Here is a 14,572-nt window from a genome sequence, read left to right on the forward strand (position 1 = left end):
AGTTTCTCTATTACAGTACTTTAGAACAGTGCTTCTCAAAGCCGGTCCACCGCTTGTTCAGGGAAAGCCCCTGGCGGTCCGGGCCAGTTTGTTTACCTGCTGCGTCCGTAGGTTCAGCCGATCGTGGCTCCCACTGGCCGCGGTTTGCCACTCCAGGCCAATGGGGGCTGCAGGAAGTGATGCGGCCAAGGGATGTGCTGGCTGCCCTTCCTGCAGCCCCCATTGGCCTGGAGCGGCAAACCACAGCCAGTGGGAGCCGCGATCGGACGAACCTGCGGACGCAGCAGGTAAACAAACTGGCCTGGACCGCCAGGGGCTTTCCCTGAACAAGCAGTGGTGCAACTATGAGAAGCACTGCTTTAGAATGCTTTGCATACAGGTGAGTCTGATCCTGCCATCCTTATGTAAGGCCAACAGACCCCGGTCATCAGCGGGTGGGATCAAACCTGGGACCTCTGGAGCTTAGTGCCTGAGCCTCTACTGCATGAGCTAAAAGCCCCTGGCTGTTAGCTAAGGCAGTAGAGAAGACTCGTTTTATCTCCCTCTCTAAGTGGTCTCAGTGCCACTAGATGGGACAGAGCACCACACCCAGGAGTTGTGTGGGTTACACTCACACAGGCAAAACTGCCACTGACTCAAGGAAGAAGATCAGTCTTGTGTTTAAGGACCAGGACTGGGAGTCAGAAAATGTGAGCTCCATTCTCAGCTTTGTTATTGACCTGCTGTGTGGCCTTAGAATCATTAATGCTAGGCTTAGAAAACTCCTTTTGGGCCATCCCTTGAATCAGGCAGGCAAGATCTTAATTAACAGTAATTCCACCACTTTGTTTGGGAGATGGTTCCACACTCTAGCAAACCTCATAGCTAAGAAACATTTCCTGATATTCAGTCTATATTTTCCTCTAAAATTTATCCCATTATTACTCTTATTTATAACCCATCCTAAACAATCTTCCTCCCTGCCTGGTGTCTCAGAACTAAGCACAGCCACAAGTGAACGTCGCTGTCTCTTCAATTAATACACCTCAAAGCTTGTGTTTGTGGGAGGGTGGGATTTGACTCCTGGTTCTAGGTTCTTGCTCTATCTCTGGGTACCTGTGGCTAAGAACACTGCAAAAACCAACTGCTGAGTCTCTAGGAATACTGAATACCTCACATCACTTAATAGTAATAATTCTGTCCAAGTAGTAAGTGGTATTGATGGTCTCTTCAACTGGAAGGATCATGATTGAGGTGCAGAGTGAAGGGTGGGGAGGAGTAGAGGGCTAGTGGGGAATCCTCAAGGCTTGAGGGACAGAGAAGACTCCCCTTGGGAGGAAAATGACTTGTTCAGTTGGGAAATATTAGGACTGTGCATCCAAATACTTCATAACCTGGATAATGAAGGAAATGGCCATATTCAGGCAAACCCAAACAGTTCAGTGATTATATCTTTATGCGGATGCATGGTTTTCACAGGCCTGTTAATACCTCAAGGAGCCATTTATGGTGTCAAATTAACACAAGTGCTGATATTTTTGCAGATCTCCCACTATCTAAGATATGAAATGCCATAAGGAGAATTTATCTCATTATTTTGGTGCGATAAATGGCCCACTGAGGCCTCAGAAGAGCCTATTGTTGTCAGAAACCTGAACACAGGCAAACCTCAGACAAACATCAGCCTCTCATGCCTTCCTAAAACATTATCCACACTGTCCTTCTCGGGCTCTATACAAAGGTGAAGAATTAGAAGTAATGGGCATTAGAAGCCCATCCAGATACTTAAATCTAACCTTGAGAAGCAATGTGGCATGAATATAGTGCCCTGTGTAATATGCCAGTGAGTTATCTAATGATTTTTCAGGGCTGCTCCCTAGAATTACAGTGGGAAGGGCACTGGCCTTGCAGCAACAAAATGATTCTTAGGAATACTCAAGCAGTGGGATTGTTCTTCATAAACTGTTTGTGGAGGAGGGAGGAAGAGTCAGAGTTCTCCGAATCTTGTTGGACTCCTTGTCACCTTCCCAGTGTATCCCATATGCTAAGGAGACCCTTGTGACCTTGAGTCCATGCAAATACGCACACAAATAGCATTTTGGGGCCACATTCTCCATGATGTCAGTGAAGCCAAGAAGAGGGAAAACAAAAGTACCTTTTTTTGGCTGCCTGATCCTTAAGCCCTCCAGACACCAGGTCAGTCCCCAATATAAATCAGAGCAGTCATCAGCTACCATTCCCTCTCCTACACTTAGCATAATGACGCTCACTGCTCAGGTGCAACAGAGATGGTAATTGGTGTGAGGGCTGGATGAACGGGTTTAAATCCATTCAGAACAGCTTCCAATCTTCATTGTAGTTATAGCTTGAAGCGTGAGCAGGGTTTCTAGTGAGAAATGAGCCTGTGTGATTCTCCAGGAAGTAATAGGATCTCCTAAGATCACTGAGTCTGTCTCCATTGCAGTCCCATATGGAGGACAGGACAGAGCACATGTTAAACTGACACCACACTACGTTTATTCTTAGCCAAGAGGCTTAGAAGAAGCCGTGGCAATTCTGAAAGGAACTGAATGGAACGTTAGTTGGGTTTAAACATTTGAAAAATGTGTTAAGAAACTGAATCCCTCCCCCACCTTTCTGTCTTTTACCACATCCCGTTGAACTCTCTCATCCTCACTCAGTGGCCTCTCCTACCTCTCTGATCTCATTTCCTCCTTCTTCCTTTCACTCCCTGTATTCCCTCTCTCTTTACTGTTTCCTTCCACTCCAGCTCCCATTCTCAGCTTGAAACATTTTCCCCCATCCATTCTACCAAACACGTTCTTTCTCCCACCTCAAACCCTGTTCTCCCAGGAATCTTTCGTACCTTGTTCTCCTTCCTATCTCTTCCCCTGAACTGTGCTACCACATCTTTTCTTGTCTTTGGCTGTCTCATATTAAACTCTTTTTGCCAGATCATCAAAAGCACCATTAAATTTACAGCACTGTACCTGTTATTATTGGTTGTAATGATGCCATGCGTGCTGTTGAATTGATTTGCGCTGTAGTGGGAGTGTATTTCCAGTTACTGTCACGGTAAATGGCAGAAGTGTTAGGACTTAATCCTGCCCCATTAAAGTCCATGGGAGTTTTGCCATTGACTTCAGCAGGAGCGGGGCCTTAGTGCATAAATGCTATCATGACCTGATTACAATGTATATCCATTTCCCTCTAATGGATTCATTCAGAGCTGCTTGGCTATGTGTCACAGACCCTATACTGCTGAGAAAGATTCTCCTTTCGCTGTGCTTCTGAGGTAGGAAGATCTAAGTTCCATCCCCGACGCTAGCTGGAAGTGCCAAAGGACTATTGTATGCAGCGTAGTGGCAACAATGAAGTTCTAGGCAGCTACTGATGTTTCACTCTATATTTATACCAAGGGTGTAAAAATATGAGCTGAAATTATTTTCTATTTCTGAAGTATGTTGGTACCTGTGCAGAAACTGGAGATAGAAACTGCTGAATTCAACATAATATTTCCCTTGAAGTGTGAGTATATAATAATTACAGCCCTGTGACATCACAACTGTGAGGATAATACCCACAGTGTGTGTGTAATTGCTGTATTGCCTCTCCCATGTTCAGCAGTAGCCAAATCTCCCATGGATAGTTTGCTGCATCCCTAGGACAACAAACACATCTGAAAGATGTGAACTAAAAAGTTAATGTTCTTGATACTAAGCACTTGATAGAAAGCAAACATTGCTCATCCGTGCTGTTTCCTCTTTCTAGAGGAGCTAATGACAGCACAGAGCAACGTTGTTTCATAGTCAAATTTGCAGTAAGATACTTTATTTACATAGCTGCAGACCAAAATTGAAACCATTTCTCTGAAACATTTTCTCCACAGCTAACTACAGAGCAGAGGCCCAGTTCTTCCACCCTTACTCATGTTAAGCAGTACCTTATTACTAGAGCTGAGCTAATAATTAATTTTTTTCACTTCAGTGGCCAAAAAAACATAATTGTTTCATTTCAAATTGAAATTGATTTTTTTCCGTTTGTTTGTTTGTTTGTTTGTTTCTCTCATCAAATGAAAAACCAAAAAAAAAATTTGTTCAGGTTGAATGAACCATTTGCACATAATTTTGAAATGACATTTTCTAAATGTCATGTTGATTCAAAGCAAAATGTTTCAAAAATGGTGAAACAAACCATTAAGATTTCTGATTCCCCTCCCGCCCCCATTTTTTTTTTGGCTGAAACTTAAATCAACCCAAATTCATGAATAGTTTTGGTGACTCTCAAAATGCATTTTTTTTTGGCACCTCTCAAAATGCATTTTTTGGCAAAATTGCTATTTGCCAAAAAACATTTTGCCCAGATCTACTTATGCCACAGTAGTGCCATTGAAAGCAGCAGGACTGCTCCTGGAGAATACTGCTATTCATTCTGAGTGAAGGTATCAAAGTCTACCCCTAAGAAAATGCAGCACAGGAAAGGGAGTAAATGTAACACATACTTGAAAACACTAGTGGGAGTTGGACTCCATTTTAATGCTGTTGATGGATTGCTTACTTCGGTACACCTTGAGCTCCCCCAAATCCTGCCCTGGAACAGTGGTGATTTAAATAAAATGGAACCCTGATCCCAAGGACCAGTTGGATTTTGCAAGAACCAAAACACGGCCTCCCTTTCCAATCTCCATATTAATCCTATTGAAATAGGAACATAAGAATTGCCATACTGGATCAGACCAAAGTCCTTCTAATCCTGTCTCTGAGAGTAGCCAGCACCAAGTACTTCAGAGAAAGGTACAAGATACTGCTTCAGTAGGCAAATGCTGGATAATCTTCCCCACAGGAAAGTCTCTCCTAACTCCTGATAATCAGAGATTGTTTTAAGACATGATCTTGAGGGTTTATATCCATTTCAAAACTCTTTTTCTTTTTAGTAGATACTATTTTATAAATTTGGAGATGGCTGTCATTCATATAAATGTCCAGTCCCTCTCTGAATCTTGCTAAATTCTAAGCCTCCATAGCATCATTTGGCAATGAGTTCCACAGTCTCATTATGTGTTGTGTGAAAAAGTATTTCCTTTTATCAGTGGGGCTGCTCCAATACTATAGGGAAATTATTTTGCAGCTTTGGGTGATAAGGACTGGGATTCACAGTCCAATCTGGGGGAGGGGGGAGAACAAACGTATTGTCTAACCAAACCACTGAACCAGCATATATTAACTTAGTTTCAGATTCCGCCATGTGAAATGTTTCTTTTCCCCTAAAGGCCCTCAGAAGAAGGATCGTGGAGATTTCACATTCCATTGTTCCTGGGAAAGGATTATAACTTATAGGTGACCCTTACAGCTAAAGAAAACACTGAACCAAGTCACTTACATCTGACCTTTAGAGTGGCTGCTGTGATGTCATTACTGTTACAATTTTACACAAGATTAGGCATGTAATTATCTGTTAAATAGTGAAGGGTGGCTTGGATTGCCCAGCTAATGAAGCAGGCAGCATTAATGATATCACATATGGGTAGCTCCAAGGCACTGGCATTCTGAAACATTCTGAAATCCTTTAAACTTTTCCAGAGAAAAAGACCTCTCCTTCCTTGCCATACACCCTTCTGTGCACTGCAGCCACCCCCCTCCACTTTGAAGGCTGCCATCACAAAGCCTTCACTCTGACTAAGTGAGTCAGGAGATGTCTAGCTCCTGTGGTGATGCTGCTACTGTTCATCCTACCGGAGAAGGACTGTATAACGAATGCAGGCAGCATGAGCTGTATATCACCTCAACTGTATGCTCAGCTGTGTTTAGTTTAGAGCAAAGTCTGTGATAACCAAGCTCCTCCAGGTCTCCCAATGACTATGGCAGTGGTTTAGGCTATATCAGCACAGCGTCCAGTAGGTCCAGCTGCGTCACTCAGCTGCCCTATTACAGTACTTTTAGTTTTAGCCGTTCACACACCATGTGTAACTTTACCTTTCTGTAAGTGACACCAATAGGAGTGATAGGACTGTGTGTGAACAGAACCTTAGAGGCCTTCCTCCTGAAGATTTCAATAAGTCCTCACGACTGCTTCATATGAACAGACTGAGTAGACTGATGTGCAGAGGGCCAGGCCTCAGTTTATAAACGTGGACACTAAATATGGTACTGGATGCCACGATTTTCTGTTTGCTAGCTGATGTCCCCAATGTTAGAGGCCATTTTAGTCAACCTGAGTGTCACAGGGCTTGTCCACACTTAAAACGCTACAGCAGCACAGCCGCACCGTTTTAGTGCATCAGTGTAGACACTACCTACACCAATGGGAGGGGTTCCCCATCAGCGTAGGTAATCCACCTCCCAGAGAGGCAGTAGCTCTACACAGGGACTTAGGTCAGCTTAACAACACCACTGAGGGGTGTGGATTTGTCACACCCCTGAGCGATGTATTTATGTTGACCTAATTTTCTAATGTAGACCATGCCTTACCCATGGCTGCACAGTGAGTCAGTAGTAGAGCCAAGAATAGGACCCAGGAGTCCTGTATCCCAAGTTCTCTACTCTGATGGCCAGGGGCACTGGGACAATGTGTACAATGGGGGTGCTGAGAGCCATTGAACCAAACTGTAAACCCTGTATATAATGGAAACCACTTCAAGCCAGAGGGTGAAGTAGCACACCCAGCATCTCTAGTTCCAGCACTTATGCTGACCGCTTGAAAACTCTCCTTAATGGGTCATCATATTGATTAGATGCTGGTAGCTACTATTTTGACCTCCAAGCCATAGTTATTTTAGTCACAACTTCCTTTTCTTATACATTGTTCCTCTAATACTTGACTATGGTTTTTTGCTCAGGTGAAAAGGAAAGAAAAGACTGTTTAGGTGTTCAGATACCACAGTGACAAGCGTCAGGGGTTAAAGTAAGGAGACTGGGAGAACACATCTTCCTTAATTCTTCCTTGCTCGTTTAAGCAGTGCTCTTCCTCCTCTTTGGCTGGTGCAAAAAGGTCCCCTTCCTGCCTAATCTGTGTCCACCCGTGAGTGTGATACAAAGACTTAGATTATTGATTTATTTTGTGGTAGCGCCAAGGAGCCCAGTGATGGACCATGATCCTAGTGTGCCAGGCACTGTACAAACGCAGAACAAAAAGATGGTCCCTGCTCCAGAGTCACAGATGGATTTTATTCATTTCAGTGTGATTTTGAGGGTGCTCAGTGCTAACAATGGGGCACGGAGCACTTGCCAAAAGGCCAACTCACTGGTACATTGTAGCTTTTTATGGTGTCACCCAAGGCCTAAATAGGCAGAATGTTTTGGTGGTGGTTTTTAGAGAAGGGCCTCCTTCTCTCTAAATTTCAAGCCTCCTTCCCACTCCTCTGCAAAGTTTGGGGTGAAAAGACCCAGGATTTTTGTTTGTCCCATTCCTGAGACGGGGTCCAGCTGTGAAATTCTGATCCAAATCCAGATTTGGATTCCAGCCCTCTCACGCTCCAAGCTGAATTTCAGCTCAGATCCAGCTCTGTTTTTTTTCCCTCCAAATTCATCTCAGTCAGTTCTGAGCATTCACCCAGGTTCACAGCTAGGCAAGTACATGAATCAGCCCTTTGTGTGACTTTGTAGATGGTGGCGTGACAGCATTTTTTTTACACAAACAGCACTCTGGAATGCATGTGCACCCTCACTGGAAACCACAAACAACTGAGTTTATTTCTCAGTGAGCTAGGGAATGGCCACTGAAATACAAAAAGGTTCTACATTAAGACACTTAGAATCCAGACTATTTCATTTTTATTATTAAGTCCTGCTCCATAGTGCGATAAATGCACACACTGCTTTACAAATCATAGAATGAGATATGGCCTCTGCCCAAAGGGACTTCACAATCGAGGGCCTGATCTGGTGAGATGCTGAGCATCATTAAGTCACCTGTTTGTAAGGATAAGCATTCAGAACCAATTGAGATATAGTTAGGCTGGGAAGGATTAGCTTTTTATCGGTAAATGTTAGTAAACACTGATTTTACCATATGCACACAAAGCAACAAAAAAAATTTCAGTTGATAAATAAAATAGGCAAAATAAGAAAAAATCTTCTAGAGAACTTATTAGGGATTGATTTAAGGGTATTTACTTTGTATACTTTGACAGGTGAGGTTGACAATTTATGCTTTAACAGTTAAAAACTCTTTGAATCTCAACATCTACTGTCATTAAATAATTGTCTGACAACCCCCGCCCCACAATCCCACAACTGTGAAAATTTAAATCAATAAAAAAAATGCTTAAAAATAAACATCCATCAAAATTATAAAGAAGTAAATTGGATCCTGGCAAACCTCGGTATAGATGAATTAAAAAAGAGAGAAGTGAGTCCAAACCAAATCCCTAGATCAAAACTCCTTTACATTTCTCCCCTCTTTAAATCTTAAGCTCTGAAAATGAAATGCTACTGGTATCATGCCCTGCCACAGAAAAAAGAAAGCCCTGTGCAGCAGTTGTGTTCAGGGAGTGTTTAGGGAAATCACTGATTAGAAGGCAGTAGGAAGAAGCTATGGCAGGAGGAGGACAGAGAGCCTGCTTGGCAGACATGAAGTGGGAGGTTGTGCCAGGCTGGCGGTGGGTTGGGGGTATGAAAGAAAGCACAAATCTTAGAGTGGGAGCATTTGCTGAAGGGAGTGTAGATTAAGGGGACAGTAGGAGGAAATTAATTGGAGCCCATTTAAAAAACAAAGTCTTGTTCTGCTTCTAAGACAACCATAACTCTATCAGCTAAGCAGGTTTGGAACAATAAATCCTTTTAAAGCCTGTAGTGATATCAGATACACTTCCAAAAGAATAAATAGCTCCAGGTGCTGCAACTCTGTCTTTACTCAGGCAAGGTACCCACTGAGAGTTTTGACTGATTTAGGGTTGCAGGACTGAAATCTGTTAGTCTTTAAGGTGCCACCAGACTCCTTGTTGTTTTTGTGGATACAGCCTAACACAGCTACTCCCTGATACTTGTAACAGATACATAACCTCTTAATTAACATACATCATGTTGACATGCTGGGGAAAAGGTATAATGCTGGCAGAGACTCTCACCAGAAAGATCAGCCTGTGGATGGTCTTCGCCTGATCTTATTGATCATGTTTATTACATTAGTGCCTAAGAGCCAGCTAAGAATCCTGGCGATCAAAGAGTTAATCCATTATATGAGCAATAGAAAAAGGAAAACAAACTGTCCTCAACATTTATTCTGCATGCATCAATGGAGCACCTCGTCAAGTTGCTATGATTCTCTCAAGCCGCGCCAATCAGAATGCCAGCTGGGAGAGGGACTGTAACTGCAGTTAGATTTAACTACGAGTTTGGTGACAGATCAATGCATTCTGAATACACCATGGGCTCACGTAATTATTTAAAACCTATAGCTGCTTCGAACAAATGTATCAAGAGGTCTTGGGCCAGGGAGGAAAGCAGGCAAAAGTGATGGGAACAGCAAAAGATTCCAGCCTATTGTTTAGCCAGCGCTTGGAGTTCACTCCAAGGTGAAGTTTTCATTTTCCAGAGTGTGTGATCCAACAGCAAAGCAAGCGTTTGTCCAGGCAGTAAAGCACAGGCAAGGAAACGATATCTTATCTCTGATGTGAGCCAGTGCTAGCAAAACAAATGAAAGAGAGAGAAAAAAGTAGAAGATAAAGCTCCTGGAAGGGAACAGAGAGGGCATCTCTGTTACTTTACATATCGCCTCGAATAATCAGAAGGTCCACCTCCTCGGACCAGAGCCCACTGAGCACTGCCAAGTGGATAGGAATCCAGGCCCGGGAACTTAGCATGATGGACACAACATGGCCAAATGAATACTGACAGAGACTATTCCTCTCCTTCTAGGTCCTTCCGTCATCCCTCCAAGACCTCCACAGTAAGGAAAGGCACCACTGGGCAATCCTCTAAGATGTTTATTTGGACCAGTGGCCGGACCTCCACATCTTACAGACATGACGAGAAAAGGTAAACTGCAATGGCACTTACTGTGTTCTGTGGTTTTTAAACTGGGGTCTCTCTGAAGCGCCAGACCCTGGCCTTCCCAAGGTGGTTGTGAAGTGGGAGGAGGGAAGGATGCAGGAGGCCATTGCCCCCAAGTGTTCCCCTGCCAGAGACTTCTAGGATAGAACTGCTTGATAAATGGAGGGGGTTTCTGGTGCAGCACCCCCAAAAGGGGTCTGATCAGACATGCTGGAGGTGTGTTTAAGGTCCTTCTTGCCCCACCCCCACCCCCACCCCCATCACTAGCACTTGGAGTTCAGTTCTAAGACTGGCACGCCCTGAACCTTTTTACGGATGTGCTAGTCACCACACATGAGCACAACCCCACCGCCACCACCAAGGCTAGAAACGACATTCTGTTTTCTGCAAGCAGCGTGCTTCCAGCTACCATTGCTTGAGCAACACTCTCCCCCAACACTTTGGCTGTCCAGCCCAGAATGCCACCCTAAATAAATTCCATGCATCTCACTGATACGATGCACATGCTGAAATTAGAGAGTTGTCATAGACGGTGTGCGTGTGTGTGTGTGTGTGTGTGTGTGTGTGTGTGTGTGTGTGTGTGTGTAAATAGAGAGGACGTTCAGTACAGTATTAGATTTTTGTTTTGTAATTTTGACAGATAACAGTGTTAATTTTTAAGCATTTTTTCAATTTTTGTTTCCAATTTAAATGTTCACAGTTGTGTAAAATTATGGGTTTCAAGCATTTTTTCAGTTTTTATCAATTTAAATTTTCACAGAAATTATGGGGGGTGGTCAGACAATAATTTTGTAATGGCAATAGCTGAGATTCAAAAAAGTAAAGCTTTATAACCATGAATACACAGATTGTCAACATCACGTCAAAATATACAAAATAAATATCCTGAAATCAAACTGTAATAAGTTCTCAAGCAGAATTTTTCTTACTTGCCTATCTGTAAATTTAAATAGAAATATTTGTGTCAGTTGTGCGTGTGCAGCAAAATCAATGTTTGCCGACATTTACCGATACAACTCTAATCCTTCCAAGCCTATATGTATTGCACAATCACTTTGGGCATGAGAGTGAGCTAATTATTATGAAAAGGCCAGCTCACCTGAGTGGTGCTGGTGGAGGGGATTGGTTGAAGGAGACAAAGGAATAGCGCAAGTTACTAGAGTTCCGTCAGCAGCTGGGAATGACATACAAGAGAATGAAAGGGAAGGAGGGGAGAGGTTTAAAGTCCATAGATAAAGGCAGTGCTCAGTTGGGAATGAAAGAAGTTAAATAGCACTGATGAGAGAACAATTGTCTGTAGTGCCCAGCCTCATCCCTCCAAAACCTCTCCTGTTTGTAGTGAGATTTGCCAGGCGACCTGTCTCGCTGCCACTCAGATGCATTTCCCTTTTTTCCTCTTCCTTTTTTCTCTCTCCTCCATCCCCCTTGCACTGGCTGTTAAATGTAATCACACAAAATCAGCCCATGCTGAAGCAAAAACAAAGGTAAATGCATCCACAACCCCAGTGGGTTCTACTGGGATATTACTGTGGCTGGCCGACCTCTGCTATGGAAAATGTACGTGTGGGGTAAGGTACTCAACCTGCACCAAACCTACTGAGCTCTCATTTTGGTGCTTAAGTGGGAGCAGAGCTCTTCTGAAAATCTGCCCCCATGTGGATCCTATGCCGTTTTGAAAATCTGGTCCTATATAGCTGTATTTTTGTAAAATATTTAGGGGGAGATTTTCAAAGGCAAAGAGGCCAGTATTGCACCCAGTTCCTATTGACTACCAGTGGGATTATGGCATTTTCAAAGGCACTTCCCTTTGTGCCTTTGAAAATGTCCCCCTTATATGCTTATTGGTCTGAAAAAATACATTCTTCTGTATTTATACCCAGAACTGGAAAGGGCTGTTCAAGGTTAGCCTTGTTATAGACATTTACAGGAGATCTGATTTAATGAGCCCCACACAACTCCCACGGGCTCCCACTGATGTTGTCAGTGCTCAGCACTTTTGACAATCAGACCCTTCGTACCATGCTGCAAAGAGACACAAACAGTCAATTCTTTCCGGCACTAGGTAGTTATTCAGCAGTCAATGCCACCTGCATCCAGGGTCGGATATACGCTGTAACACAGCAGCACAGATGATCCAGGAGTCTGAGGGAGTGAGACACTGTCTACAGTATGCCTTGATTACATTCATTATGTTCTGCTTCATAAGGAAACAGCAGCAATATGGGCCCAATGCTATTTCTATTCAGTTCAATGGGCAGGGTGACCAGATGTCCCATTTGCAAGCACGACTACAGGTGTCTTGACTTTTTTTTTAAAAAACAGGCAAATTTTCCCATATTTTCTATCTCTCCCCCTGCCCCCATCAGTACTGGTGGGTCCTGCTGATGGCCGGATCCCTGCTCGCCAGCTGCCCACCCACCAGCGGTGAGTGGGGGGGGGGATCCAGTGGCCATGATGGGGGTGGGGGTGCAAGGCTGGTGGCGGGGCAAAGCTGGTCACTCCCCCTGCTGGTCCATCAGCACAGCCCTCGCTGCGTGCCGGCTCTTGGCCAGCAGGACCCTGCCCCCCATCCCGTTTCTGGACGGCACTGGCTGTGCACTGTGAGCTGCGGTGGCTGGTGACTGCAGGCAGGCGCCAGGTGTCAGCCAGTTACGTGTCGCATAGGGTGCACACCCATCAGCCCTTTACGTGCTCCCCCTCTCGCTATCTTCTCCCTGCTTTGCCCCTTCACACACACCTCAGCCCCACAGTTCCTCCATATCCCTCTCCCACAGTGGGGCAAGTCCGGCTCCCAGCGCTGTGCAGAGAACCAGCCCCTGGTTGGAGTGCTCAGCTCACCAACAGCCTGGCCGGCAGGTTCCTTCGTAGAATCATAGAATATTAGGGTTGGAAGAGACCTCAGGAGCTCATCTAGTCCAATCTCCTGCTCAAAGCAGGACCAACGCCAGCTAAATCATCCCAGCCAGGGCTCTGTCAAGCTGGACCTTAAAAACCTCTAAGGATGGGCCGGCACCCCGGGAAAGCCCAAGATCCTCTGGTCCAGGGAACCGGCCTGGAGGAGCCAAGCCCTGCATGTGCCAAAGCCCCGCACAGCACTAGCACGGTGAAGCATCTCTGCCCCTCAGCTAAGCTCTAGAGTGGTGGAAGGGGGAAGCGATTTCCAGCCTGGTCATGCCCCAAACCTGCAGGCTCCACAGCAGCCCCCGGGGCAGGGACTTAGCACCCTGTTCTCCCACCCACTCTGGTTCCTTCTCCCAGGATGCACGGGGCTGCTCCGTCCTCTAGGCACCCTCCCCTGCTGAGCCACCTCTCTGGCTGGGTTTGCTGAAGCCTCTGCAATCAGGTTCCCTGGGCCCTGGTGCACAATGCATCCTTAGGGCGTAACCCCTTCTGTAGCCAGGGGACAGAAGGCAGCTGGGTTATGTCAGTGGCCAGCAGCTGCCTGGAGGTGTTATCTGCCTTGCTACATGGTGTGGGCAGGAAGGGACAAGCTGCTTCCAACTGTGGGGAGGTGGGGCAAGGGGGGGAGAGAGATGAGCTGTGCAAAGACATGGGCCAGGTCAGTCACCCCCGTGTGTGAGAGAGGTGTAGGGGAGAGTGTGTGTGTGTCACCTCTCCCCGTGTGAACCCTAAGCCTTAAAGATAAGAAAGTAAATGAAAAGAATCCCACTACGCAGTATTTCTTTTTCACAGGGGCTCAGTCACCTTGATGTTAATCTGAATGTTTGTGCTGCATAGTTCTGATTGATTGTCATTGAACTCTCTTGAATACGAGTAATTTTACCAGGTGCCCTGTATTTAGCATAGGGAAATATGTTCACCCTATCAATGGGAGTTTTGCCATTGGCTTCAGTGGGAGCAGTTAATGGCCTTCTGTGATCAGCTTCTGCCATTACACATAGGACAGTACCCTTCCTATCTCTCGTTGCACTGGCAACACTGTAATTACCATTGCTGCTTTTGACACAACGGATCTGGGTTAATTTCCCAGTCATCTCTGTACACCCATATCTAAGGTGCTGTTAGAGCCATGAAAGTAATAAATGATATTCTGTGAGAGTGAATGGGACGGAATAGAAAACCGAAATCAAAGCATCTCAACTATGGTCTCAGAAATACAAAAGGAGAGGAGTTAATGGAGTGCTGGCAGGAGGAACTCTATGCTTTGCAGCGATTTTAGTGCATACCAGGTCACCTGCAAAATCATCATCTCAAATAAGGAGTGAATTATAGAGGAAACAACCCCCCAAAATGATCCCGTCATAGGAATTTGTTTTTCAGGCATCATACAGGGAGATTATGGGATGGAGCAATAAGATGCTCGCATAACAAAACCCCACAACCACAGACTTTTGAGGGGGCATATCTTCAAAAATAAGCACCTAACGCTCTGATCCTGCAAACATTTTTATGCACTTGAGCAACTTTACCCAGGAGTAGGCTACTCTCATGTAAAGTTACTCACAGGTATAAGTATTTGAAGGATTAAGGCCTGAAACGGCACATAATGCATGCTCATTTAGATGTTGTTGATGTTGTTTTCAAATGTCACCCTTTGAATTTTGGGAGCCCTAAAGAAGGCTGTTTAAGCCCTCGCTCATTTC

At 44.8% G+C, this 14,572-nt stretch overlaps 1 protein-coding gene across 7 annotated transcripts in view; it reads left to right on the plus strand.

Moving 5' to 3' along the window:
- LOC123377063 (calcium-activated potassium channel subunit beta-2) overlaps positions 1-14,572 on the plus strand; it is a 76,471-nt gene that overhangs the window by 35,927 nt on the left and 25,972 nt on the right. For all 7 annotated transcript variants that reach the window (XM_045029477.1, XM_045029480.1, XM_045029479.1 and 4 more), the window contains one exon: positions 9,834-9,953. In XM_045029477.1, coding sequence (XP_044885412.1) covers positions 9,898-9,953 — 56 coding nt within the window. In that variant the 5' untranslated portion in view covers positions 9,834-9,897. The remainder of the gene's footprint in view (positions 1-9,833; positions 9,954-14,572) is intronic.

The sequence above is a fragment of the Mauremys mutica genome, chromosome 9 (genome assembly GCF_020497125.1).
Source record: "Mauremys mutica isolate MM-2020 ecotype Southern chromosome 9, ASM2049712v1, whole genome shotgun sequence".
Taxonomy (NCBI): Eukaryota; Metazoa; Chordata; order Testudines; family Geoemydidae; genus Mauremys; species Mauremys mutica.